The sequence below is a fragment of the Paralichthys olivaceus genome, chromosome 12 (genome assembly GCF_024713975.1).
Source record: "Paralichthys olivaceus isolate ysfri-2021 chromosome 12, ASM2471397v2, whole genome shotgun sequence".
NCBI classification, from domain to species: domain Eukaryota; kingdom Metazoa; phylum Chordata; class Actinopteri; order Pleuronectiformes; family Paralichthyidae; genus Paralichthys; species Paralichthys olivaceus.
The window spans coordinates 20,006,420-20,030,631 of NC_091104.1; the positions used below are offsets into that span (position 1 = coordinate 20,006,420).

Below are 24,212 nucleotides of genomic sequence, written 5' to 3' on the forward strand. Positions count from 1 at the left end.
ATGCCACCTACTGGCAACAGGAAGTAATCCTCATTTCACACCTTTAATTCAATTTGCATGAAATTTTCTCCATGTGGTCTGCACTTGATGGCGTGGAATGCAATCTGCCATTGGGAGTTGTGCAGCGTTGTGTTGCCCTGTCCCCCCCCACCCTCCCCCAGAGCTGCATCAGGTCCCTAGTTTTCAAGTGCTCGGGACTGCACAGTGCTGCTTATATGTTTTCCATATTTACCAATTTCTGCTATGAGGTTTTTGTTGTTTGGCCCAAAATCGTTTTATGCACCCTTTCTCACATGTTTCATCATGTAAAACATCGGTTTTACGGTCTCGGTTTCAGGTGGTCAACAATATGACAAGAACCAGGTGATCCTCAACACGTTTGATATGAAAAAGCTGAACCAAAGATGGACAGTGGAGATGCTGTGAGAAGGGAGCTCTGTGCTGCAGCTGCATCACAGGGGAACTGAGCCGTTTGAAGCAGCTGCAGGGCGGAACCGCCTCTGGAGGAGTGCAACCATTGACTGGACCAATGTTCTTATATTATTAACTTTTTTATATTATTAGCAGCTGATGAAATACTTTCCTCTTTTTCAGAATGAATGTGTAAATAAAACATTGCTCATTTTTGGCCCCTTGACTTTAAACACTGTACAATAACCAAAGACTCCATCATGGCCTCTGTGATTAACTGCATGTAGTGAAAACTGTTCCAATGCTGCGTACCTCTCTTTACTCCATGGTACTTTTCTGCTGCATGGTTTCTCTGATCTTATCATTGACAAATCTGAATGTAAGCTTCACACTGAGGGCTGCAATATGTCTGAAGTCTGAAGTGCCTATACTCCAAAGATGTCTTCTTTTTGTAATTACCGTGGATCAAAGAAGATCTATTGTAACGTTTAGATATATTTTTAGGATTTAATAGGTTTTACACTTTTTAAACTGTTCTTTACTTCTTTGGTTGTACATAAGCATCAAGTGTATAGATTTAAGTTTAAATGTCAGAGAAGCAGAAGTGCAACGATGATGCTACCCACTGTTAATTGTAAATATGTGAATGTAAAAGAGGAAACTGTTACATATGAAAATAAAAAAAATATTCTTTTTGCTGCAACCTTTTTGAATTAAGTGTCTTCTTCAGCTTTTAAAAGCCTGCTGCTGAAGAAATGTATTGCTTTCCCTTGAGTAAAAAAAAACTGAATTAACGAGAGCTAATCTAAAACACTGTCTGGTTTTAAACTTTATAGATATATCTCAAAATAAAATAAACATGTTTGTTCTATTTTATAAACTGACATTCTCCCAAATTCTAAATTCAACAGAGATCAATAGAACTGGATCAAACAGGTTTCCTCCAACATTCTCAAAGCAGCTAAACGAGGCGGGCTATCTTGTTTACTGAGAACAGCAAGAGCAGATTAATATACTTACAAATAATAATTTTGTTAAGTCAGGAAAAAAGTTTTATTTTCTCAAGTAAATGCACTGACTTTCCATATGTTGCTGTGAAACTAGTTTGTTAAATATCTTGAGGAGTGGTACAGTCCTGTTGCCTATATGCTCCTGTGTACAAAGACTTGCTTGAGTTGCCTTGTCCAGTTGCTAATGTGCACATGTACAACTCCTGTAGAGACCACGACCTGGATGTCTGAGAATCGAGGCAAAAAAACATTTTCGTGAGCTCAGAAAACAACCAGGCAGTGGTGCAGGCAGTGGTGCAGGCAGTGGTGCAGGCAGTGGTACAGGCAGTTGCAAGCAGTGAAAACCTGCAAGCAGCCTCCGGAGGGCACCAGTGCTCTCAGATTTGAATTCTGCTGGTGTGACTCGACAGGAGTAAAGTACTCCGATGGTAAGCATACACAGTACAGCTACAAAACCCACACAAGGGAGAAGCAATAACTCTAGTTACCATGTTTAATGTTTATATACATTATGTATCTGAGCAGCTGGGGATACAATAACCTAAGACCTGATTTAATTTGTTTCATAGTCATTCAGAGGAATGCACAGTGTCCAAGAGTCGTCGCTATGAGTCATCGCCCTCGTTGATGACCTGGACAACAGTCTTTCCTCGGGCGTGACCCTTCTCCATCTTCTCCATGGCCTGGGGCACCTGGGAAAATCTGAACGTTTCCTCCACCACAGGTCGGATCTGAGATAGAGAGAGGGGGGGAATGCTGAGCAGAGGTAACACAAGCAGACAGGTTTTTATTTTCATTATCCTCAGATGATGAAAATCAGCTGAAGGATGAATAAACAACAGGTTTAAACTCAATTCTAATTTCAAATGTGCCTCGTTCTACCCACCAACCTTTTCTAGGTGATGATCTATATCTCAAACAAAGAGCATGTTTAGATAAGGAGGAAGTCCTCTGCATAGAGGTTAGGTTACTGAACTGCGTCATATTTCACAGTGTAAGTCAAATTAAATTGGGTGAGATGTAAAATAAAATACGTTCATAATAATTTGACACGTGATTCATTTTATGCATTTCACAGTCAATCATTTCTAATAATCAATATACCATAGCCATGTTTATTTGTAATTCTGCTGGGTTAAATTTATAAGCAGTCAATAGGCAGTTAAAGAGAAAACCCAGTACCTGTCCTACATCCACCATTTCCCTTATTTCATCCAGGGCAGGGCCGCTTGGTGCAAAGAATCCCCAACGATAGTGAACTCCTTTAACAAGGTGCTGCGAGAGAATGTAAAAACAGAATTACAACGTTTTTCACTGCAGGAACTTTAATTTTCATGACGTTAACTTCACAGTGTATTATAGGGTCTGACAAACTAACTCAAACAGTCACATAGCTAAACAAGAAAGCAAACAAAAAATCACGCTACAGCCTTATTTGATATGACCAGTAGCTTTTTTACCAGCAAATGTTAGAAAACTCTACACAGATATTGCCATGTAACTGACTCTTCTCTACATTTCATCTTCATCTTCCAGGATGCACACAGATGTTCTGTAAAGCTGCTGTGCATAAAATGACATTCGTCAGCAGAGACATTGAAACAGTTCCATGTATGTCAGGTGCATGAGGGTGGAGACACACACCATTTTCCTTTGAGCCCTTAACAGCTGGGTACTCCCATTAAAAGGAGTAAATGACTTGACTCTTGTAAATGTCTTTTGTTACGTTATGTGTGTGTGTGGGATGGGGGGGGGGGGGCTATTTGTAGAAATGAGGACAGTGCAATAACTCAGCCGCCTGTGTGTGCTCTGGTTTTTCTTTTACTAACCGTACAGTTTGTTAGTGTGAGCAGACACGGCGTGGTGATACCTGAAGGTGCATAGCAAGTTTTTTGCATCCCGTTTGGTAAACACACAGTACCTCCTCTATTCTTTTTACTCAGAGATGTCATCATACTGCTCCTCTATTGCCTTGAGAGAACCTCCAACCAATAACCGGTCAGACGACCCCAGTCGCCAACGCTGAAACAATGCGACAGCTAAATAGACACCTCCGCTGAATGATCAGTCTCAGATTGTGGTTCTGATTGGATGGTGTGGGGCTAATGCGAGACAGTGTCACAGAAAGAGGTGTGACCATGTTTAAAAAAAATCAGCTAAGCCCTTCACACTTCAATTCAGGGAGTTGAAATGAATTTGAGCAGGAGGTATGTGGGCCACATGGCTGCTGATTCCATTTGCATGGAAACAGGATACAAAATGATATGGTGCCTCTAAGGCCTCACAGTACATGACACACTATCCTATCTGGTTACACTTTGTGAGGAGGACAGGGAGAAAGGGTTAAGGGCTGGAAGAAGAGGAATGAGAGAACCCCCTTAAAATTATATGACCAGCTAAAGAGACTGCATGGACACCAAAGTCAGAAACCACTTAACAAGGCCCTATGCCACTTCCTTTCAAAGGATGTTTGGTTAAAGTCTATAACATCTCAATATGTGTGTATGAGACACTTGGCTTGAGGTGAAACAAGCAAGAAGGAAGTAGAGGTGTTACTTTTTCATCTACAAAAATTCACTTTACTACAGCTAACCTTGCCTTGACAATCTTGTGGTTGACAAAAAAGTATTGATGCACAGCTGGGGCACGCACACACCACAAATGCACTGCATGCTCTGCTCCCCTTGCAATGGAATGACAGGATACAACTAACAGGTGTGTGTGTGTGTGTGTGTGTATGTGTGTGTGTGTGTGTGTGTGTGTGTGCGCGCGCATGTACATGTGTGTAGGTGTGTTTGTTTGTGTGAGACAGAGAGAATGAATAATATTATATATTCTGCTGATTTAACCTGACCTGTACCTGAATGAATGAAGAAAATGTGTATGACGTAGCCTGTTCACGTAACAAACATGCTGTTACCATAGCAACTGGAAAAATATCATTGTATCTGTGGCATTGGTAATGAAAACTTTCCCCTCACGTAAGAAAGGAAATTACCGCATTATGATTGCTAACAGAAAGCTAATCAACATTTTTAACATTTCACTTTACTCCATGAGGTGTCACGCAGGTTATCTGAGCAGCAAGTTCATTTTCAACTCCAGCTTTGACTTTATGGTGAGTATTTAATTTTACATTAAAAATGAACAGTAATGAATCAAACTGCATCTGTGTTTTCCTGCCGCGGTTACCTTGAGGGCCTTGGTGGCAACAGTAGCAGCCGTCTGCATCATGCCATCAGCAACACCCAGCAGGTCGGTGTTCTGGAGGAACGGCGTCACAAGGGTGACATACTTGGCGCCGCTCCAAGGCTTAAGCAGATCCAACGCCCAACGCTCCGTGTCCCCACCGACATTATCCAGGATCAGGTCGAATCTGGGGGGGGAAGAGGGATGGGGATGGTGAAAACTACAGACGACACAAGCGAAGGTACGTATGGCGTGCTCATTAATTAAAGTAAATGAGAAGAAGATGCAGGTGAGGAATGATGAGGACACTTGAACAGACATGAAGAGAGAGAGATACGCTCTGAATGTGATTCAGTTCATTAGAAAATTAAAGGGCTCAGGTTTCCCACACTAATGAGTCAACTACAGCTTGGGAGACAGGGTTGCCGTGACAACAAGGGCCAGCTTGTAACACTTATAGACACCAACTCCCATTAAATACCAACATGAATGAAAAACCACTGTAGATGTGTTTGCGTGTGATTCTCTCACTTCTCCAGTGCACTGAGCGGCCCCTCGACAGGTCCAGCTGTGTAGTCCACCACGTGGTCCGCCCCCAGCCCCCTTACAAGCCGCTCGGCATTCTGGGAGCAGGTAACAGTCACATGGGCCCCCCACGCCTTCAGCATCTGGACACACAACGATAGTCCTATGATCCAATATGACCACAGAGAAAAAGTAATTTGTGTAATGTTGTAAGAAGACAGGACATGTACAGTATATTTGGGTTGTTGTAGGCAGCTGAATTTTCTCCAGTATTTGAGAAGCACACGGATAATATCAAATGTTATATCTGTTTGATGTGAGCAGTTTTACTCAGGTCACAGAGAGGGATGACCTGAATGTTAGTTTTATATCATCAGTGTTCTTGCTGAGGTACCTCTGCCAAGGAGATCATATTTTCATCTGTTTCTTTGTTTCAAGTCCACATTGTGGTGCAGATTTGGATCAGGGGGTGTATACAGGAGGGTTCTCTTCCACTTTCTTTAACATTGCAAGAGCGTTTTTCAACATGTTCCTTGATTCCTCAGAGAATGACTCATGGATCTTTCATCCATTGTCTTCCACGTATCCAAGCTCACTCCAGATGTCTGAACTCTATCTCTAAGCCGTTACACCACATTGAGCTTATGACCATAGGTGAGTGTTGGAACATGGATCAACAGATAAATCCAAAGACCTTGCCTTGTGGCTCAGCTCCTTCTTCACCACAATGGTCCAGTACAACCCTCAGTACTGCTGACACCTCATGAATCTTGAGACTGATATTTATCAGTGTGTATAATTTGGAACAGATCCAAATAAAAATCCATATGCAGTTTATTTGAATGTAGATTCATTAGGGGACGGTTTCATAGAGGTATGTGCTCTCTGAGTGTCCTTCTAGTTTTCATTCTGCTCTCACATGTGTGAACAAGCAGGTCACTTTAGCCTGATGTTGTACCTACCAAAACATCCCATAATAATGCTGCATGGCCTTCATCCTCCACCTTTTCATCCATACCTGTATAGCAAGGGTTCCCACGCCCCCAGATCCTCCGAGAATCAAAATCCTGTGGGTTAGAGGAGAAGCAGACATGTTAAATAATAAACGGTGTCAACAATGTTTTTCAAATTATCGATGCACAGACTCTCCCTCGTTAGGATTCACGGCAGATGTAGTCCAGGCTTTAGCCTGTCGGGTTCACGGTGTGTGTGAGGAAATGTTTGAGCTGCTGCCAGAGAAACAGAGAACATCACCCGGAGGCTCATTACAGAGAGGGCCAACAAGGGCTAAGCTGAGACGGAGCGATGAGTGAAATAATCGACTAGATCAAAGACAAGGAGTTTCTCTGGGGCGGAGAGGGATTAACAACAAGCGGAAAGTGTGTGTGTGTGTGTGTGTGTGCGTGTGTTTGTGTGTGTAGCAGTGTGTCAGCGTTTATCCCTCACCGCTTCTTGGCACAGTTGTCCTTACTGAGCCCACCAGTGTTGACCAGTGCTGACCAGGCGGTGGCTGCCACATATGGAATGGCTGCTGCCTCTAGGTGGCTCAGTGACTTTGGTTTGTGGGACACCTGTGCACAACAAACATTTATAAGAACAGCATTTATGAGAAGATCAGCACCTTTCCAAAATAACACCTGCGTCAGCTATAGCTCATCTTGACGTACTTAATAAGTTGTTGGGCAAGTTGCAGGTCAGGTCTTTTAATTTTAAAAGGAAAAAACAAGTGTGTCACTGAGGCAAGCCACAATCAACAAGAAGGAAACTAAAAACAAGCAATGACAGTTATGACACTGGAAAGTTCACAGGAACATTACCAACATGAGCTCAAACAGCTTTTAACGGTGCAGTACTTTCTACCTAACATTGTTAGATGCAATAATGTATCTGTATGTGATGTCTGTGTCTTTTTTTAGCAATATTTATTGTCCTTTCTTGTAGGAATTTTTATATATTTATAGGAATTTCTTTTTTTTCATTTAGTGAATTCTCTTTTTTTCTTTGCTGGGTTATGTGTGAATGCATTATCTGGATTGCCAAAAATGATCTCCTTCTCGGTGCAATGACAATAAAGGTCATCCATCTATCCATCCATCCATCCAGTATGAGTCCATCAGAAGAACAATACCTCGTTGGCACTTAGCACCACAAACTCAGCTAAGCTGCCCTGTTTCCATGGTGGGATCGCTGCCCAAACCTGGAGGAGACACACAACAACACAGCACTCGTAAACCAAACATATAATGATGATGGGATAAAGTAATATATTCAGTATTTGATACACGGTTATTATCCAAGCTCAGTTTTCTGTTTCTCAGCCAGCTGACACAAAACACACAGTGGCCAGAGATGGATGGACCAGGTCATGAGATGTGGTGGTGGTGATGATGATGATGATCTTTAAAGTGAGCCAAGAAAACGCTGACTTTGGCATCAGCATTAACCATCAGGAACCAAGATTCATTATCACCAGTGATGTGTTTTCACCAATCACTGACGTGTCTTAAGGATTCCTTTCTATTTAGTTTACTGTGTCTTATCAACAGCTGTTTCTATGCATGGTCACTGTAACTACATGTTTTTTGTTAATGACACCTGGTTACATACTTTGCACTCACTTTATTCATACATGACGTGCAGGACTTATGGGAGTCTGTGAAAAATCTTCAGACTATTTTTTCACAAACTATAATCTCCCATGCCCTTAAAACCGCCAAGGCTGAAATGTGTGTTTTCTTTTTTGTGTGTAAATATTGTAGGTGAACATGTGATGTATGATTCTAATCTTATCTAATTTTATCTTTGTTATCTTCCCTCAGTAAGTGGTTACTGAGGATGCATCTTTCCTGTCTCCGGTTTGCTTCACTGTACCTCGTCCTTTTCTCTGAAGTATTTCACATCCAAGCCACACTCCATGATGACCCCAGACACGTCCCTCCCCAGGGTGAGAGGGAACTCGCTGCCCGTCTGCTTGATATTCAGAGGGTCCCTCTTCATAGAGAGTGTAGCGGCACCATAGCCCCCTGAGAGGGAGAGGGTTAGTAATTAGAGCTTGTACACTGCAGTTGAAGATGAGAAAAGGGAAGATAGTTATAGGACATTATTTGCTGTAGCAAAAAAAAACAAAAAAACGTTTGCACTGAGTGCTGCTGACAGGATAACAAACAGAGGAGGAAAGAAAGAGCGGCGACACCATTGTTATTATCATCTTCACTAAAGAGTATATATTCTTTGGTGGTGTCAAAATCTATGAATAATATTTTCTTTAAATCTGTGAATTATTTTTTCAGATAATTGATTAATTGTTTGATCTACATAATTTTATATAATAGTGAAAAACTTGCTAAAGCAACAAGTGTTGTTAAGACTATGTTTTAAAGGTACAGTGTGTAGAATTTTGTGATATCTAGTGTTGAAGTTACATGTTGCAGCTGAACACCCCTCACCTCACCCTCTCCTTCCAAACATGAAAAAGAACCTGTGGGAGCTTTTAATTGTGTTAAAAACTCATAAGGTGTTTAGTTTGTCCAGACTTTTTTTACACCTCTGTAAAAAACATGGTGGCGTCCGTAGAGAGGGTCCCCTCGGTGTAAATATAAAGTATTTGAATATTAAGGTCCTTTTCTGGGGTAAAGAAAACTACAATTCATACAATTTAGATGAAATGAATTAGTGAAAACATCATGAGGATTATTATACATTAAATTTCTGCCAATAGTTCCCTTTCATCTAAAATCTTACACACTGGACCTTTAAGTGAAATTTGCGCGAACTGCCTTTGGTCATTCAGTTGAACAAAAATGGCCCAAATAGAACAGAAAATAAACAATTTATTGTCATTGTAACCTCGACAACAGCTTTTTTTTCTTTTTTCTAAGTACCTTTAATTTCACATTGTAACCTTGTTCTAAGTATTAGCTGTAAACACAAGGCTGGATTACCAAGTGGGCAAGTGGGACTCAATAGTTTCAGATTCACTAAATTAGAATTTTGTTGGTAATTTGACTGATAAAAAAAAAGGTTCCTATTAAAGTCACTTATTATTACATTAACAAATTACATAAAGACAGGTCCCACTGAATCAAAGACGAATAAAGGTGTTTAGGACCTTTAGTTAGACATGACATATGATTTTAAAACAATGAGGCTGTTGACATGTTCTTTGTCTGAGGGTGGAAAGTTTCTTTGTGCTCATTTCAAATCTCATTAATTGCTAATTACTAATATGCAAAAATTATGATGTGGGTGGGGGTGAACATATCAGTTTGAAGTTTTCGTAGTCATGTCAGTCACTAATTGTTGGCACCAAAAAAGCAATGAGTTTAGGGAGAAAATAACACTTTCAGTATATGCTACAGTAAAAGTGCAACCCAACAAGTGAAACTGGCATTTTCATGAAACAACCTCAAACGTTTCACTGCTGTTTGCTGTCTCTGTCCTCCCCCACACTCTTTCACTCTTTCACTATTTCCACAAAGATCATGGTGCGGTGTCACAAACCCTGGCTGTGTGGGAGAGGATGATAAGGTCCTTTGAACTATTTACAATTAAGTGCAAACCACCAAAAACACCAGTCTAACTGCCTCTGACTGAGTATGAGTCAGAGGAAAGAGATACTTTAATCAAGGTGCATGTTCATTTCTAAACCTGGATATACAATCAGGCTGGGTGATGAATAATTTGTCAATAATTATCTCAATATACTTTTCATCAACAGCAATATAACAGAAGTCCAATATACATATCCAGGTAATGCCAAAATAATATAACAGATAAAATAAAATGTTTTGCTTTTTGTGATTCTCTACCCATAATTGAAGATAGGATAAGATAATGAGTTGAGATGTAATAATATAAGATAAGATGTGTAATCAGAGATAACAGCTTTGCCATCATCTGTCCCACCACCTCCTCTGGGTCAAGGGGGCATCCCAGGGCCGAGCTGTCTGTCCACCAGTCTGTCCAGTCTCTTCCTGCCAGCAGTTGAAATGCTGCTGCCCCAACAAACCAGCACAGAGTCATGATAACTGTATGATGATAACTCCACTGATCTATATCTTCATTGAATTGCTGGTCATATGGCCCGGCGCTGACTTACAGTCACATGTCATATGTGGATATTACATCATCTGCTGATGTCACTGATCACCTCAGCTGCAGCTCTGACGTCACTCACCTCTCATGCTGACGTCCAGTGGGTTCAGTCCTGCAGCACACACTTTGACGATGACCTCATTGGGGTAGTTGATGACGGGGAAACTGGCGTTTTTAGTGAACCGTAAAACATCATTGCCTCCATATTTGTCAATGACCCAGGCTGGCATGATATCCCTGCGTGTGCTGGAGGTGGTGAACGATCTGCTGAGCCTGGAAACTGCTGGGGATCTACCGAGACGACACAACCACCACCTGCACACTAAGTGACCAACAGAAGCCATATTTACACTCTTCTTACACAGTCTGGGAACTGTCGAATAAATGTGTGCGACAGTAAATCAGCAATACGCCACTTCTGCCTTCTCACTATAAACATTTTCTTCTAGCAAAAGCAGGTGTTGTTATTCCGCCACCTGGGTGCAGTGATATATCTACGATCGTTGTGAAAACAACGTCCTCTTCCGTAACATGCCTGTTCCTCGACCGGCGAGTCGGTCACCGCTCAGCGCCTCCAGCCAATCAGAGCGCGTCTTACTCATCAGCGTCCAATCAAAGCAAGCGCTGTTGGACGGTGACCTCCAAAACAAACATGGCGGCTTCCTGCGGCAGCTTCTGCACGCTGAGCGAAGGTTGTTGTTAAATTTGAGGTGTAACAGCAAAAATAGTGTCACCATGCTCGGCCTGACGATAAAGCAGGTGAGTGCGAGTTGTTCTCTGAGCTCAGGTCTCCATGTTTGTTGTCTGTGTTGGATTTGAGCTAAACACTGTATCTTTAACAACTAACTTACATCTGATTAGTGCTTTACATTCTTATTACTTGACTGTGGTTGAAATATATATGTTCATACTAAACAGTTGAATTGTCTGGTGGTCCTTCTTTCTTTATAGAAACTTTATTACACAGTTTAATGCATAGAGAACCAATACAGCTGATAAACTGCTTAATTATAAACTACAGTATTTATAAGATGCCTGTCTGTGCTGCAGTAACAAAACAACGAGCATTGGAAAGACCTTTAATTTAATCTAAGTACCAATGATGCTGTTTAATTTCAAACAATACCCTGTGTTAACAGTCCAGCTTTCAAGATAACCATATGATTAAGTATTAGCAGAAATATGTACTTAATCTTTACTCTATTTATTTAATCATTTAGGCCATGATGCAGAATCACAGCATTCAGTGTTGTTTGTCATTATGACTCAACATGTAAGTTGCACTTTAATGTGATCAGCGAGGGTGTTGGTAGTAGGGCTGGGCTATAAACATATTTCAATAAGCATCGCAATATAATTGTCACCAGTAGCAATATAACACAAGTTGTGTCCAGCAGTGAGGACATATAACACATAGTTGGTCTTCCTCAGATTTTAGATAACGGTTTGCCCTTGGTCATGTGTCTTTTTCATTGTCTGTCATAAGAGTTTAAAACTACAACCTTCACTCAAAATTAAGATTTTAAAAATATGACATTTATTGTGAGAATATCAATATCAAAATCAATTGATATATAGTTTTTTTTATCCCAGCCCTATTTCAGTGTTATAGTTGACATAATGACTGATTTTTTTAAATCTTCACAAGAATTCACAGCTAACTGTCAAATAAATCTAGCGGAGTAAAAGTACTTAAATAAGTACAACAGAACTAGTACTTGAACTAGGCTTTTTTGCTGTAAGACATGTTTACATTTTACAGCAGGAAAATAAATTTCTGGAAAAAAACTTGACAACACATTTTTAATAACATTTCATAATTGTGTTATGGTATTTTAGTGGTGCCTTTTAATATTATGGGTTCTTGAGAGAAATATTACGACTTCAGGAAACTGTGATAGCAGCAAATTATCTTCTCTTTGAAGTTACTGTATGTGGGTGCCGGAGGGGAATACGTTCTGATGATTCTTATTGTATTAATAACATCTGTTCTTTTCTACTATGGTTCTATGTTTGCTTTGAAAAAGCTCTTTGGAGTGTAAGAAGTGAGTTACATTTCACTTCTGGTGTTTCACTGTTTTCCAGGTGTCTTTAGCGCTCAGGGAGGGAAGGATCTCCCCGACAGAGCTGTGTAGAAGGTGTCTGAACCGCATCAAGAAAACTCAACATCTTAATGCTTACATCACTGTGACAGAGGAGCTGGCACTGAAGCAGGCTCAACAAGCAGAAACCAGACTGCTGCAAGGTGTGAACACATGGGTGTTCATTTTATTCTGTCCTGAGTGGAGTCATGAATGTTACAGTCTGACCTTGTCACCCATCAGGTGCCCCCAAAGGTCCTCTGGATGGAATCCCCTTTGCAGTCAAAGATAACTACTGCACAGAGAATATCAGGACCACATGTGCTTCCAGGATGCTCAGAGGTAAATTAATGAGTTACCCTGTCTAATATTTTCCAGCCAATGTAATCCAGTAATGATAACCTGCCACGATTTTTGCTACAGACTACACTCCTCCGTACAATGCTACAGTCGTCCAGAAGCTTATAGACCAAGGGGCTGTCCTGGTGGGAAAGACAAACATGGATGAGTTTGCTATGGGGTAAGGCCATAGTTGTATTATTTTGCTAACAGCTAGTTACAAATCCCAGTATATGTTCTTTATTACTTGAGAAAAGCTGTTACAGGTGTTTACACCTGCAGAAAGAGACACATATCTATATATTTATGTATTTCAAAGTTCAGGGAGTACGGACGGGGCTTGGGGTCCAGTGAGGAATCCCTGGAGCTACGCTGCTCCCTACAGAGAGCAGACAGGGGCGTCACCGGACTCTGACTGGGTCATAACTGGAGGAAGTTCAGGAGGAAGTGCTGCAGCTGTGGCCTCACTCTCCAGCTACCTGTGAGAGAACAGAATCATGTCTGATCATTACTGGTCCGGGAAAACTGTCTAAAATAAATAAACATAGACGTAATTAGATTTGAAATAGTGTTTACAATTGTAAATGAGGTGTTTTGGTGATTACTTCGCAGAGCTCTGGGTTCAGACACAGGTGGTTCTACCCGTAATCCTGGAGCACTTTGTGGCGTTGTGGCCCTGAAGCCCACCTACGGTCTACTGTCCAGACACGGTCTGATCCCTCTGGTCAACTCCATGGACGTCCCCGGCATTATGACACGCAGTGTCAGCGATGCAGCCATTGTCCTAGGTAGGAAAACCTTTGATCTGATAAAGTTTCAAAGGTTCAAATGTTTTATTTGTCATCTGCACAACAGATACAGCGTACATGTTGGCAATGAAAATCTTAAATCCCAGGCACCTCCAGCAACTCAACATGTAATAGTGTCAGAAAATAAGAGTAACCAAAAAATACAAATACCAATACACTAGTGCAAATAAAACTATAAAGTACAAATGTCAGTAACTAGTGCAAAAAAAATAAAACATTATAATAAAAGTTTCACAATGAATTGAAAGTATTTTTGTGCTTGATTTTTTTTTTTCTGGCCACTACCACAATGTCAACACTGACCACCACATTATGATTGATTTTTGGTTTCAAATGTTTTATCAAGATCAGTATTCCAAAGTCCAGTAATCCAGTCCATATTTAGGCACCAATGAATGTGCAATAAATGTTACAATTTACTGTTGAGGGTCAAATGTGTCAGAAAATGGTTGTTGGAGATTTCCCAAACACAGTTCCCAAATACCAGAAGAAATACTCACATTAAAGATACACTGTGGTGATTTGGCCACTAGTGGCACTATAGAGCAATATTCTTATAGGTGAGTCATCATGTGTATCCTGTCATCCCATCATGCCCCTGGTTTTGCAATAATCCAGCAGTTCTACACCAATAGCTACAACAGTGAGTCAACAAAGGCTAGCAGGCAAAAATGTGAATTTTCAATTCACACATGAAAAACAAAAAAATAATCTTAATATTTATATTATATTTGTTTGACCTTAAGGATACGCACAATGCATTTGGGTGAAAAACACATTACTTTTCTACACAAAAGAAATTTCCACAGGGCACCTTTACATCTGTTCATGTAATGACAAGAATATGTGTCATTGTAAATACAGCACACCTGCTCATGTTTCACAGGTATCCTCCAAGGCGTCGATATTAGAGACTCAACAACAATCCCTTCCCCGTCATCCCTGACCGAGCTGCCTGAAGACTTTGACGTGAAGAACATCTGTGTTGGTATCCCTAAAGTGAGTTTAGCTCTGGATTTAAGCTGTGATCTCTCGTCTGAATTATCTCAGCATCACCGACAACATAGTTTCAGAGGGAACTTAAATCCTCATTCTACCAGAAAAAAAGATAAAGTAAAATAAAATACTGATATAGATACACAGAGAAAGACTACATGAAAAAGAAAAACAAAAAATTGGGGAAGAAACTTTCACTGTATAATGTTTTACCGAAAAAGAGCTGTTGATAGTATATTATCCATTTAATAAATTCTATTTCCAGGTTTTTTGTCACAAAGAAAAATTCATGCACAGTACATTACAGTATGCTGCCTTTTTGAACACAGTTGCATACAATTTTCAAAAACTCCTTTTCTTCCTTGTTTTGTCAGGAGTACCATGCCCCGGGGCTGTCTGCAGAGATTCTAGCTCAGTGGAGTCGAGTTGCTGACATGTTTGAGAGAGCAGGTGCAAGGGTGGAGCAAGTATTGCTTCCCCACACCCAGTACTCCATTGTGTGCTACCACGTCCTGTGTACCGCGGAAGTGGCATCTAACATGGCCCGTTTCGATGGCCTTGAATACGGTATGAACCTGCCTCCAATATGGTAGATTTGTGGTGAGGAGCAATTTGCTGTGAATCACAAATCCTGTGTTGGATTACACCACATGTCACAGGATGATAAAGGTAATGACAATGATTTCCGTCCCTCTTCTGTCAGGCCACCGTAGTGAGGTGAACAGCTCGACAGAGGCCATGTACGCTTCAACCCGACATGAGGGCTTCAATGACGTAGTGAGAGGGAGGATTCTTTCTGGGAACTACTTCCTGCTTAAACAGTGAGACAACAGACTGAACCCTCTCACACCATTGTGCTTCACTTACCTCAGACTTCAAACCAATGTATGGAGCCTAATAGAGACCTCCCACTTTTAGAACAGCTCTGGCTCTGAAAGTACATTTCCTGTTCTTTTACTCCATTGACGTTTCAGAAAAATCGGTTTTAAGTCTGGAACCAGGCCAACAGCTAGGAGATAAATCCAGACCATATGTTTGATTTTGAGCAAAAATAAATTGGAAAACCCCAACCCTAAAACGGCAAAGGAACAAGACTGTTTACATAATGATTTTAGGAGGGGAGGAAATGCGCATCCCATAAACCATTGCGAATTATCCCTTTTCAACTTCCAACTTCCAGGGTGTTTGAATTTAACTAAAAAAAAGCTGCAGTATGTTTGAAAGGGGAATCATGGTTGATCTGTGTTAAACATAACAATCCAATTGTAGCCGATACGATTTTGTTCTGAAGTTGGGGTAAACATTTCCATGGTAACAGCGAGCTGAGAATTGTGGGAAGTTTTCCCTCTGTAACCATGCTGTTGAGCTCTATCGCCGTCAGCGTGTCACTTCCTCACTTTGACTTTTTCTGTTCCCTAAGATCTCTGTCATCATCAGACTCTACAACTACAGTAGAATACTTTTGGTTATTTAAGTTGTATTTCTAAATTTAAGGAGGCATAAAATGATGTGGTGGTGCTGTAATATTTCAAAAACAGCCAGGATGAAGTGATTGACACTATCAATCTGATGTTGTCAGGAGCTACCAGCACTACTTTGTAAAGGCCCAGGAAGTCCGCCGGCTGATAGCGGATGATTTCAAGCGCGTGTTCAGCTCAGGTGTTGACGTGCTGCTGACACCCACCACTCTGACGGATGCAGCCCGGTACTCTGACTTCACACAGGAAGACAACCGAACACGCAGCACACAGGAAGATGTCTTCACCCAACCGGCCAACATAGCAGGTACAGAGACAAGACCAGAGCTTTAGGCAGAACTTGTAGCATTGTTCATGCATTTGTAGGAAATGTGTGTATTCTGCACGCAGGGATAAACACACACACTGTGCAGCCACACAACTGCAACTGAAGATATTTCATCAATATGATTTAAATATAATTACTGCTTCTTTGCTGAGACAAAGGCACATTATTTCATACATTTGCCAGGGAAATGAAAGAGGAACTGAAAATTTGTGAGCAAAAGCAGTTCTCGGAAGGCAACAAATCATAACATTCAACCTCAACACCTCATCATTTCCACTCAGATTAAGGTGTAATCCAGTGTGTTTATATTCAGTTAAACCTTGTCCTGTCCAAGACTAACCTCTAACTAACCTTAACCACCTAATTATTCTCTTCCCATGAACTATCTTTCTTCTTCCATCTCTCTTCTTCACCCCAGGTCTTCCCGCTGTGTCAGTGCCAACCGCATTATCAAGACGGGGCCTTCCCATTGGTTTACAGCTAATCGGCCCCACTGTCCAAGATATGAAGCTGCTCAGTGTCGCCCAATGGATTGAGCAAAGGGTTGGGTTTCCCTCCATCAGTGACCATGGAGACTTCAGCAAGAGCAGCACTGACACAAGAACGACTGAAAGGGAACAAACTTCTGCTGTATAAAGTGAACTGAGGACATAAAGAACCAACTGTTGACCAAGTCACAAGGTACAGCCACATCATGACCTTATAGTGTAAACGTTATGGACACGACATGAACCTAACTAACAATGAGGAGATTACAGCCACTTTAAGTGAAGATACACTGTTCGGATTAGACTCTGTGGCTTTTCAGATTATCCGTCCGTCCAATTCTTGTGAACGGGACATCTCAAAAATGCCTTGAGGGAATTTCTACAAAAGATGTTCTCGACCTCGTCCTACGTTTCCTCCTCAAACTCCTCCAAACAATCGAAGTGATCCTGTTTTAGAATGTAATGAATAAGCCTCTTCTTCTTCAAAATAAAATTAAATCTACTATCTTGACAAGACACAATCACAATAGCATAATTGCCAATATGGCCCAAAGTAGCAGCCTCTGACAGCAATTTTATCTGGCATTTGACAAAACTGATAAATGTACTACATTAAAAAAAAATGACAATGAATATATGTTATAAAAACTATAAAAAAATATCAACCTAAACTTCTGTGGGTGCGACTGAATTCCTGAATGGAACCAACTCTGATTCCATTCCACGTTTTGTAGACTGACTGAGGGAGGAGCAGATGGAGCTCATGGAGCTCATGGAGCTCATTTCACTGCTGAGATTAATCAGTGTGTTACCACAATCAGGCTGAACCAGGACACTGTAACCTCAAAGTGTTCACATGTCAGCTTTAAATGCACCTGAATGAGAAATACACTATCTAAATATCTAAGGACAACTAAACTAACTAGTTTCTGATTAATTTGATATAAACAGTCTTATTGACCCAGCTTTAGAATACAAGCTGTATTCATCCTTTCACACACCATTCATACACTGTTTGAACAGCCGTCAGTATGTTAACAAGGACACTTCAGAATTCAGACTGGAGGAGTTATTTGACCTGTGCTGAGTTTTCTGAAGACAAAGACTCATTTTAATCCACAAAGCAAAAAGAGCAACAAAGAGATAGATGACCGATGGGCACAGTTCACTAGATGTGTCCACCAGTGGGCACAGTTCAGCTCTGTTAGGAAAACATATTTTTTACCATCTTATCAGTATCTATGTCAGAAGTCTCGACTTTGACTCAAACATCTCTCTCCAATCCATTTTGACAAAGTGTTCAGCCATTCAAGTTATTCAAACGTGGAAGAGATATTTCCTCTGCAGGTGTATGTCTGAGAAGAAAAGAACTAGGCTGTTTCCACTGAGTTGAGATGAGTAACAACTTGCCGTGACTAAACACCAGCCAGGATTAGATACTTTCCCTGACATGCAAAGACGATCCACATTAAATGGGTAGAGTCAACTCAAGTAAAATGTATCCATTCAGCCAATTACAGTTCTGGAAACTGGTAGAGCAGGTCGTCCAATAACCAAGGTTGGCGGTTCGATCCCCGCTCCCGCTCGCCACGACCGAGGTGCCCTTGAGCAAGGCACCGCCCCCCCCCAACATCTGCTCCCCGGGCGCTGGCAACAGCAGCCCACCGCTCCAGTATATGTGTGTACATGGCATCTGTCAATGTGTGTTTCATCCCGGTGCCAACTGGATGGGTTAAATGCGGAGAACAATTTCATGTATACATGTAAAAGTGTTGAACGTGACAATAAAAGTATATCTTCTTCTTCTAACAAGAAAATATTGTGTGGTCACTGACCGCAGGATGATGAGTCACCTCTGCTGAGCCAGACACACACAGCAGAATTCAGAGAGCCCACACATGGCTTGTGTTTGCTTTGACATCCCCTCTCTGGATGTGTGGGTTTGCACTCCATCCCTCCCACCTGCCTGGCTTTCTCCAGGGCTTGTCATTTGATCCGGATCCTGTTCATTAAACAAAAATGAATTTTGAGCCGACAGTGAAGGATGTGCTGTAATGAAAAGCACAGACTCTTCACATAAGCCATGTCTCGACCACATATGACTTTACTTTCCTACATCGTCCCTGTAAGACAGCAAGACATGCCTTTAATTTGTACTGGATAATAGCAGACACTGGTCCCTCAGTTATAGTCTTTTGCTTTCTTTTCACACAGGACTACAAGACATTAAAGCGCTTGCTTTTTGCTCTTGGACATATTTGGGTTCCCCCTGCAGGTGTGATGTGTAACTCACTGTCATAACTCAGAGTTTTGGTCCGAGCCTCCCCCATGCAAACAGCTGTACATGAGAACCTCAGAATCCAAAAAACAATGTCAACTGACAAGGGAGAGATTTTACACAAATATGACCCAATTTATCGGCTTAAACTCAAATTGGGTTGACTTGGCTTCAGATGACTAGCGAGTCGACAACTTTGCTTACACAACCTGACATAAAGCGAGCAAGCAAAAGTTATGACGTATTTGTCCATTAACGACAACGCCGGGTCAACATCTGTCCTGCATCCTTTGGCCTCTTTGCCAACAAAATTTAAATATGCTTTCATATTTACTCTTGTATGGTTTCTTACTAGGTCACTTTCTTTTTTTGCTCTTCTTTTGATCGCCCAACAATGTCCTCTTTGGTTTCCGCCCACACTGAGAATGGTGACCCACTTGTCTCTTATGGTTAGCTCCGACTCGTCCCAGGCCTCCAGGGGGCAGACATGCCATTCCCCCTCAAAGTTTTTTTCATGTTGCTGTTATTGTAAGGTAGAAAAACCACATTGCAATAAACAATATTTAGTGCAACCATGAATCAACACCTCTCTGTCATAATTTTTGTCAAAATCAAAACAGAGCTGTTGTTTTATTTTTAGCTGTGGTGTAGCTATTAAATGAGTGTATGCCAACTGACGGCACAGAACGCCACACATCATGAAGTAGTTCCCTTCAGATGGCACATTGATCTTCACAGAGCTCAGCAAAATGAGATTAGACACCACAGGAGAGAAGACATCCAAACAGTGAGCATAGTTTTATTGGTTAGAGAGAGGGAGTTTGTATTGCAAATGTCAAATCACGTCTTTCCCTGGAAAACCATGTGGGTGTTTTATTTTAAAGACGTAAAGCAAGCAACTATTGTGTGTGTAGTGTGTGTGTGTGTGCTTGCGTTGTGTCGGCCTGTTTCTATTTGAACCAGATGATTAGTGACACAGCCGGGTGGTGCCAGGTGAAGGGATTTCCCCAAATACACAGTTTGGTTCCTTTGGCTTTGTGCACCTTCCACAGATTAACCTGTGGTAGCATTAGCTCAGCATTCTTTTAAAAGGCTGCTTCAGATGCCATTCAAACATGTGTGTGTGTGTGTTGGGCTGCTGACCTGTTCAGGATGTACTCTGCCCATTTTCCTCTGCTTGTAAAACACTCGGAGGGTTCGGTGAATAGATGGATGGAAACTTTCTTTTTGCCTTAAGCTATAAAGAGGTAATATAAGTAACATGTACTGTAAATGTAACGCTTGTTTATGTAACAGGCCTCCGCCCCCTCACCTGCCTCCTTTCTAATAGCCTACTATTTGAACCACTACAACTACTTTATAAATATTGTTCTTCATACATTCCGATCACTTTTTTTCCAGTTTTATTTTGCCTAATGATGTTAAATCTGTCCTGCCAAGTATTCAAAAATATAACTTGTGCCTTTTCTTGACTGTACCAACCTTCATTTTATGCAAATATTTATCAGCATGACAACAAAGATGCATCCCTGAACAGGTGAATCACAGAGACAAACACTTCACACTCACGTTTACACTTACAGACAATTTAGAGTCTCCGGTTAACAGGTCTGGGCCAAACTGGGATTAGAACCACTTACATTTGAGAACATTTTACTCTAATCTGCAGGGAAATACATCCACCCCAACACCACTTGCAGACGGTTGCAACAGTAACCAGTCAAGTGCTCATATTTGTTCCTCATTCAGAGATGTTCCATTGATAATTGGCTCTTCCTACTTGCAAATGACATTTGATACAAAGTGAAATAATGATTTTACGCTATAATCTCTGTGTGAAGAACAGAAAAACTGACTGGTGTGTGAGTTTTTGTTTTTTATCAGTCAAACATTACACCCCCACGACATCTTCTTTGAATCATCGCTCAGGATGTGGTGACAGAGCTCATCTGAATTTCCCTGAAGCGATTATTCATGCAATGATGTCGTATCAATACAATAAACTTAGTAAGCACTAGCTGCTGATATGGTTGCACAGGGAGATGCATGCAATGACCAATATCAAATCATCAATATGCTTCTTTTGAATCAATAAATGTTAAAATCAAATGGAAACCAACATGGAAGTTGCTCCCTGTTGTTTCCCTGCCAACGAGCTGCAAAATGTTTCTTTCCTACACAGGACGTTGGACGTCTGAATCTGTGAAAATGAATGAATCAACATTGTGTTACTCAGCCTCTCCTGTCATATTAAGATTTACTCCACTGACCTGACCATGAAATGACCAGAATGTAAGGAATAAAGGATGGAGTAAGATTTTAAGAAACTGTGTACGTCTGTTTTTCAACAGGCTGTAACATGCTGCACACTAATGTGTGTTTTGCTGGTCAGAGATAACATCTTTTTTTTAATTTAATCTCAAAGGGAAGTAACAATTTTGATGTGGTGTTGATGCAAAAGACAAATCGCTGTAGGATTCATCTTCTGGGTTTCAAGAATCTTTATAAAACGAATCCAAACATAAATGAAGTTTCATATTGAGAAACCACAGTCTATGTTTCAAATGTTTAAAACTGGTTCTAAAAGCAGAAGCATTCAAGTAAAGCCATAAAAAAACAGCATGGATGTTTAGATGGTAACACTAAAGCACTAAGAGAACTGAAACCTCTTTGTCTGAACTGTGCTGAAACGCAGATTCCTGCTTTGAGAAGAGTGAGGTCGAGAGCAAGTGAAGGGGCTGCTCAGATCTGGAGTGTCCTTCACATTCCCTTCATCCCCCTCTCCCCTCCTTTATGTGGTTCTTTGCATGTGCTCACTCCCTCCAACGGCAAACAGACACCTAAACCCATTGTCTGTTGCTTAGGTTTCAGGTTGACAGGAGAGGATGGGTGGAGCAGCTGGAAGGAACGAGAGGTACTTCACACTCTGGTGGTCAACTAAAGTGAGAACTCTTCTCTGGATCAACTGACCACACTAGTGTCTTTGACATTTCAAGGCTGTGATACAGGAATGTGGCTTATGCCTCTTACTCAGTATAGCATCAGAGGAAAGGTAAAGATGGACATCTACATCTTCAAAGCTCACATCTTTGAAGTTTATGTACCTTACGAAGGGGAAGACAGGGTCACCTGATAACAGTCTATACCTCTGGAGCAGATAAGCGCTGGACAATGCAGCCTTTGTCACGTGATCAGTGGGATGTGGTTCCCACAGAGATCAAGCATGCACGTACGCTCAGGTGGGGGTTACAGGTGAATTCCAGTAGCCAGCTCACAGAGAGGCCCTTTGATGAGACCATGCATCAGGTACATTAAGGGCTCAATACATTTCATTTAGTTGATGCTTTTATCTAAAGCTACTTGTAAGTGCAACCATTAGAGACAAATTTAAGCACAATTTGCATCATAAAAGCCAATTGAATTGGTTAATCATCACCAAGGTGTAGTTGCAAGAAATGCAGTTAATCTGCAGCAGAAGATGTGTAGACTTTCTACTACTCACTAGAATTGTGTTTAGAACATTTGAATGCAAACATTTAACCTCATTCAGGGATGTTAATTTTCCAATCAAGGTGGCTCAACAGTTCACTGCACCAGGAGGCCACAAAACTAGGTAATAACCCCCCCCCCCAACATGTGCCTCAAGACTGGGAGTTTGTTTCTTGTCAAACAGTATTGACGCAGGGTTCCAGCACTGAGGCGGTTACTTGACTTATGGCAGTTAAGGAGCTTTAGTTTAAAAGCAGCGCAGTAATCCACCCAAGGTGCAATTAAGATGAACACCATTTGATATACTTAAGTTTAAACTGCACATTTAGCTTTCAAGCTCAACAAAAGATTAAAAAAAGGGGGATCAGTCAATTTCACAGAAAGGAAAGCTTTATTCAACACAACTTACAAAAAGTCAAGATCTAAAAAGCACAATGTTTTTACATTTGTCACATTTCCAGAATGCATTAAAAAAAGAAAACTTTCTAAACTTGTTTACAATCACTTTCAAGCTTAAAGGCTGCACCAAGTATACATGAATCACAACCTGCGTAAATGGAAATTGAATGTTTTTCAACTAGTTCTGCATTTATACAGGATGTGGTACTTTTTATATAAATAACCCCCCCCCTCACGTAGTCCATGAAGGGTGAAGCTGAGAACAGGGGCAGGGGGTGTCTGATTGGTGCGCTCTTGGGTGAAATCCAACCGCTGCTCCAATGTGCAAGATGGGATTTTTTTTTTTTTTTTTTTTTATTAAATACAAATTCTCAATAGCATTTGGCCCTCGGTCAGTTCAGTGCAGAGAATCACTCCAGTCACTGTGACCAATCTTGGAGCAGAGAGGCTCCCAGGGCCAAGGGCAGCAGCAGCAGCGTCAGGCCTCCGGTCCTCTCGGCAGCATTCGCTTCTCCAGACTGGGGCTTACTGCTGTTGGAGTCACTTGGAGCCACGATGGTGATGTTGGACTGGGCTACAACCACCTGGAAACACAAGACCACATTTTGATTTTTTCATTTAAAACTACAACACATCCATGCATATCAGGTGTAGTGAGGAACATCTGAGAAGCCCTTCATGTTGCCTACACTAAGTTTCAAAGAAAACCTGATGGCAGAGATGGTCACTCACCAGCAAGAAGTTGGTTGAAGTCACCTGGACCATTTCAAACAAACTTTAATTTAAAAATTGATGTGACCGATTTGAGGCTCATGATTCTTCAATTAAATCTTGGTATTTAGCCACATTGTCACAGTAAGTGAATCTACATTACAAATAAATGATCCTTAAGTTACAATCTTCCATGTTCCAGCTGCACAGGGGATAGTGAAAAGAGAATTGGGAAAAACAGTAGTATAACAAACTCAAAAACATTACATGCTCTTGATAATAATTCAGTTAAGATGAAATGCAGTCTAGTGTTAAGTCATCCTCCCATAGCAAATGATGTTCACCTGTGGCAGATGCTAAATAGAGGGTTTAAGTGTTCTTAAACATTCTATCCCCAAACAAAAGCTCAAACTCTCACAAATTTAGAATTAGTATACTTTAGTCAAAAAACAAACCTATGAAGAGAAAACGAACCACAAAGAAATAATTCAACAAATATGTAATATAGCTGCACTATTTAACTTTAAGTCAGTTTAAAGACTGCAATCAGGGCACCAGTTCACATTTCAGTACAGATAAAAGACCTG

General features: G+C 41.0%; 3 protein-coding genes across 7 annotated transcripts in view; 2 read left to right on the top strand and 1 right to left on the bottom strand.

Annotated features, from left to right (window-relative positions):
* crybg1a (crystallin beta-gamma domain containing 1a) overlaps nt 1-1,114 on the top strand; it is a 43,032-nt gene extending 41,918 nt beyond the window's left edge. For all 4 annotated transcript variants that reach the window (XM_069536140.1, XM_069536141.1, XM_069536142.1 and 1 more), the window contains one exon: nt 338-1,114. In XM_069536140.1, coding sequence (XP_069392241.1) covers nt 338-426 — 89 coding nt within the window. In that variant the 3' untranslated portion in view covers nt 427-1,114. The remainder of the gene's footprint in view (nt 1-337) is intronic.
* Nucleotides 1,115-1,900: 786 nt separating this feature from the next.
* On the bottom strand, nt 1,901-10,655 carry rtn4ip1 (reticulon 4 interacting protein 1). Its single transcript, XM_020085147.2, has 9 exons — nt 10,312-10,655; nt 8,007-8,158; nt 7,264-7,332; nt 6,582-6,706; nt 6,154-6,202; nt 5,142-5,278; nt 4,614-4,797; nt 2,604-2,696; nt 1,901-2,152 (listed from the first exon to the last, which is right to left on the bottom strand). Exons 1-9 carry the CDS (start codon nt 10,571-10,573, stop codon nt 2,027-2,029), a joined length of 1,197 nt encoding a protein of 398 aa, XP_019940706.1. The 5' UTR covers nt 10,574-10,655; the 3' UTR covers nt 1,901-2,026.
* A 105-nt stretch (nt 10,656-10,760) lies between these two features.
* Nucleotides 10,761-23,021, top strand: qrsl1 (glutaminyl-tRNA amidotransferase subunit QRSL1). Of its 2 annotated transcripts, XM_069536147.1 has the most exons (12): nt 10,761-10,988; nt 12,315-12,474; nt 12,554-12,652; nt 12,734-12,830; nt 12,969-13,130; nt 13,262-13,437; nt 14,345-14,457; nt 14,829-15,021; nt 15,158-15,275; nt 16,034-16,239; nt 16,679-16,941; nt 21,891-23,021. In XM_069536147.1, exons 1-11 carry the CDS (start codon nt 10,761-10,763, stop codon nt 16,894-16,896), a joined length of 1,770 nt encoding a protein of 589 aa, XP_069392248.1. In that variant the 3' UTR covers nt 16,897-16,941; nt 21,891-23,021. The 2 variants fall into 2 exon arrangements, with proteins under 2 accessions (XP_069392248.1, XP_019940705.2); XM_020085146.2 differs by lacking the exon at nt 21,891-23,021 and having other exon boundaries at nt 16,679-17,419.
* The last annotated feature ends 1,191 nt before the right edge of the window (nt 23,022-24,212 follow it).

Excerpts from the sequence above, each read along its gene's own strand:
- rtn4ip1 (XM_020085147.2), bottom strand. The coding sequence starts at position 10,573 with ATGGCTTCTGTTGGTCACTTAGTGTGCAGGTGGTGGTTGTGTCGTCTC. Across the intron at positions 8,159-10,311 it reads ACTGGACGTCAGCATGAGAG|GGGGCTATGGTGCCGCTACA; the intron begins GTGAGTGACGTC and ends TCTCCCTCTCAG. Across the intron at positions 2,697-4,613 it reads TTGCCACCAAGGCCCTCAAG|CACCTTGTTAAAGGAGTTCA; the intron begins GTAACCGCGGCA and ends ATTCTCTCGCAG.
- qrsl1 (XM_069536147.1), top strand. The coding sequence starts at position 10,761 with ATGCCTGTTCCTCGACCGGCGAGTCGGTCACCGCTCAGCGCCTCCAGC. Across the intron at positions 12,653-12,733 it reads TGCTTCCAGGATGCTCAGAG|ACTACACTCCTCCGTACAAT; the intron begins GTAAATTAATGA and ends TTTTTGCTACAG. Across the intron at positions 16,240-16,678 it reads CCAACCGGCCAACATAGCAG|GTCTTCCCGCTGTGTCAGTG; the intron begins GTACAGAGACAA and ends TCTTCACCCCAG.